Raw genomic sequence first — 3763 nt, forward strand, 5'->3', positions numbered from 1 at the left:
GCTGTCTGAAGGCATCGACGGGAGCGTTGAGGTCACGGTTGATGCATTCATGTTGTCTCGTTGACAGTCGCCCACCCGATCCGGCCCAAACCTCCGTCTGCCACGAGCATCCCAGCCATCCTGAAAGCTCTCCAGGATGAGTGGGTAAGTGCTGGGTCGTGGCTGGGCACATTGCCTGCGCTGGGACTAACGCATTTCCCTGCCTGCCTGACTCTGCCTCGTCCCGCCAGGATGCCGTCATGCTGCACAGCTTCACCCTCCGCCAGCAGCTGCAGACCACGCGCCAGGAGCTGTCCCACGCGCTCTACCAGCATGATGCTGCCTGCCGTGTCATTGCTCGGCTCACCAAGGAGGTCACCGCCGCCAGAGAAGGTGACGTGGGGTGGGGGCTGTGGGCCTCAGGGAGGGAGAGCTGGGGAGGAGAGAGCAGCGTGTGGCCCAGCAGCGGGTAGTCTCGGTAGCGATCGCTGCGCTGAACGCCGTCTCCTTTCCCCTTCAAGCGCCTGTTAAACTCGTAGCCTTCCTCTTCCTCTGCAGCTTTGGCAACTCTGAAGCCGCAGGCTGGCCTCATCGTGCCCCAGACAGTGCCGTCTTCCCAGCCAAACGTGGCGGTGAGTCCCTGTTGCCCATCTCGACACTTTTCTCCTTGGTCCCCCGCTGCCAATCCCTCCTCATTTCCCCTGTGTTCCCTCTCTGGGTTATAACCAGCCCCCTTCTCTGTCCCGTGCAGGGAGCTGGGGAGTCCATGGATCTGGGAGAGCTTGCGGGCATGACCCCCGAGATCATACAGAAGGTAAGGGGTCTTCCACTTGCGCTGCTAAGGCCTTCAGCAGTGGTTGTTGTCCAGCCTCCCCTCGTGGGAGCCTCAGTCAGTCTGTGACCACGCTTCTCTTGTTTTGCAGCTTCAAGACAAGGCTACGGTGCTGACCACGGAGCGTAAGAAGGTAAGGAGCCCCCTCTCTCTCCGAAGATGCCGTGGCAGCCAGGATGTGCTATGCCCCAAGAGAGGCTGATGTTTATCTCCGCACCGTTTTCCTTCTGCAGAGAGGCAAGACAGTTCCAGAGGAGCTGGTGAAGCCGGAGGAGCTCAGCAAGTACCGGCAGGTCGCCTCGCACGTGGTGAGTGCCATGATGTGACTGGGGGCTCAAAAACTGCCCCATGTAGCTGTGCATCCAGGCCTCTCCTGTGCTGCTTTGCCGCATCGATAAGCGACGGATCTGCTGCTGGGCAGAGCAGGGAGAGGGTCGGGACTCTCTGTGCCACAGCCAGCAGGGACCTGTGCTGGAGTAGATGTGGCACAGCTCCCACTGTTGGAATGAAACACCCTGGGCTCCTTCAAGGGCCTCTCAGTTCATTTTGGGGGACTTTTTCTTGCTTGTGGCATTCATCTGGCGTCCTCCTACCTCGTGCAGGGGCTGCACAGTGCCAGCATCCCAGGGATCCTCGCTTTGGACCTCTGTCCTTCCGACACCAACAAGATCCTCACCGGTAAGGGAGCTTCCTCCGCTTGCTGGGGGACTGTGTGGTGTTGGCTGAGAGCCTGCGGCTGCCTGGGAGCACATCCCTTTCTCTCTGCTTTTGGGGGATAGAGGTGGGGCAAGGGGCACAAGGGATTCTTTGGGCTCGTGGCAAAGCTTCTCAAGATGGTGGTCCCCAGGAAAGGTGCGTGGACTTGGACTTGGTGGGCCACAGACTCCTGTCTCTCACCGCTCCCCGCTTTGTTTTCCAGGCGGGGCTGATAAAAACGTCATCGTCTTTGACAAGAGCTCGGAGCAGATCCTGGCAACACTCAAGGGGCACTCCAAGAAGGTTACCAGTGTTGTCTTCCACCCCTCTCAGGTATGCTCAGGCCTGTGTTCGGCCTCTTCCCTCCTAGCCAGGCTGCCCCAGATTAGGTTTTCTAGGCCCTCTTCTGGTGCTTTGCTCTGGTGGGGCCACCGCTTCATGCAGACTGGTGATGGGCCACTTCTTGCCTATAGAAAGCTCTCTCAGATGGAAGGGTGAAGGTCTTTTGATGTTAACTTTCCTGCCTCCTCCCTGTCTAGGACCTGGTGTTCTCAGCTTCTCCTGATGCTACTATCCGGATCTGGTCTGTGCCCAACGCCTCGTGCGTGCAGGTTGTCCGTGCCCACGAGGGCTCTGTGACGGGGCTGAGCCTCCACGCGACAGGCGACTACCTCCTCAGCTCTTCTGATGACCAGGTGAGCCCCCTCCCCGGCCCGCAGACCCCCGCCCCTGCTCCTCATCTCTCTGTACTCAACGCACTGTTCCTCTCCTCCAGTACTGGGCTTTCTCGGATATCCAGACAGGCCGTGTCCTCACCAAGGTGACGGATGAGAGCTCTGGCTGTGGTAAGGCTTACGGCTGAGTATCCCCACCTGCTGCGAGCTTGGAGAGAAGGGATTTTTCTGCCTGTTGGTCCCTGGCCTCCTGCAGCTCAGCAGAACTCTGGGGGCAGGGAAAGCTTGATAACAAAGCCAGAAAGTCTCCCCAACCCTCTGAATCTCCCCCTGTGTCTCTGCAGCTCTCACCTGTGCCCAGTTCCACCCGGATGGGCTCATTTTTGGAACAGGGACGATGGATTCTCAGATCAAGATCTGGGATCTGAAGGTAGGGCTTGGCCCTGGGTGTGTGGGGGGAACGAGGAGGCGGTGTGTTGGGGCTGTGCTCGGTTTGGTGCCCAGCAGAGTGTTCAGTCCAAGGTGCAGCGCCCATGTCCGCTTGAGTGTGGCTTTGGGGAAACTCTTCTGATGTTTTCTCCAAAAATACAAAGTTTGACCTCAAGAGCGGCCACCTCTGGTGCTGTAGCTGGCGATCGGGGGTTGTCTTATGACAAGAAGGTGTTTGCTGCATCCCCAAGGGAATTGGTGAGGAACGGGAGGGTTCGCAGGCAGGCTGCCCAGCTCTGCTGCCTGATGAGTCTGCGCTGGACGTGCGTGGGCCTTGCTCAGTCCCACGACTGTGAATTTGTCAGCACAGCCCCGTGTTAGCGACGCGCTCTAGCTCCAGCGCAGAAGCAGCTCTGGCTGTCGGCAAGTAAGCTCTTACAGTCCCACACAGGCCTGTCGAGCCGTAGTTCAGGGTGACAAAGAGCGTGCAGAAGCGGCGCAGTCTCTGCTTGCCCGCCTGCGGTTTAACTCTGAAGCAGACTGATGATACAGAGCTGAGCTGCGGTTGCGAGGATCTGCCCTCTCGTCTCCTGGCCGTGAGGGTGCTGCGGTTCCCTGCCGGCAGCCTGGCTCTAACTGCCTTACCCCCAGGAACGCACCAACGTGGCCAACTTCCCAGGGCACTCGGGCCCCATCACCAGCATCGCCTTCTCCGAGAACGGCTACTACCTGGCCACGGCAGCAGACGACTCCTCTGTCAAGCTCTGGGACTTGCGTAAGCTCAAGAACTTCAAGACGTTGCAGCTGGACAATAACTTTGAGGTGTGTGACCATCCCCTTGCCCCTCAATGGCCTGGCTGGGCAGGCTGGCCGGCTCCTCTCCCAGTGCCCGCCATCCCAGGCATGCTCCCCACTCAGCTCCTCTGCTTTGGGGGAGCCTGACATGGAGGTGCTGCCCTCCCCGGCACCCCAAGAGGCTGTTTGGAGCTTCCTGGACCTAGTCTGAACCCTTGTTCCCCTTTTGCTCCGCAGGTCAAGTCTCTCATCTTTGACCAGAGCGGTACCTACTTGGCCCTGGGCGGGACGGACGTCCAGATCTACATCTGCAAGCAGTGGACGGAAATCCTCCATTTCACAGGTGAGGGGCTGGGGC

At 59.3% G+C, this 3763-nt stretch overlaps 1 protein-coding gene across 1 annotated transcript in view; it reads left to right on the forward strand.

Annotated features, from left to right (window-relative positions):
* Positions 1-51: 51 nt before the first annotated feature.
* The window catches only part of PRPF19 (pre-mRNA processing factor 19), a gene marked incomplete at its 5' end in the record, with an annotated part of 4163 nt that continues 451 nt past the window's right edge, over positions 52-3763 (forward strand). Inside the window, 13 exons of the mRNA XM_010283035.1 lie at positions 52-144; positions 231-372; positions 538-611; positions 731-793; positions 903-944; positions 1045-1119; positions 1414-1489; positions 1731-1840; positions 2047-2202; positions 2283-2352; positions 2526-2611; positions 3262-3432; positions 3643-3748. Of these exons, the coding sequence (XP_010281337.1) occupies positions 52-144; positions 231-372; positions 538-611; positions 731-793; positions 903-944; positions 1045-1119; positions 1414-1489; positions 1731-1840; positions 2047-2202; positions 2283-2352; positions 2526-2611; positions 3262-3432; positions 3643-3748 (1264 nt within the window). The remainder of the gene's footprint in view (positions 145-230; positions 373-537; positions 612-730; positions 794-902; positions 945-1044; positions 1120-1413; positions 1490-1730; positions 1841-2046; positions 2203-2282; positions 2353-2525; positions 2612-3261; positions 3433-3642; positions 3749-3763) is intronic.

This window comes from Phaethon lepturus, unplaced genomic scaffold (assembly GCF_000687285.1).
Source record: "Phaethon lepturus isolate BGI_N335 unplaced genomic scaffold, ASM68728v1 scaffold44192, whole genome shotgun sequence".
Lineage (NCBI taxonomy): Eukaryota > Metazoa > Chordata > Aves > Phaethontiformes > Phaethontidae > Phaethon > Phaethon lepturus.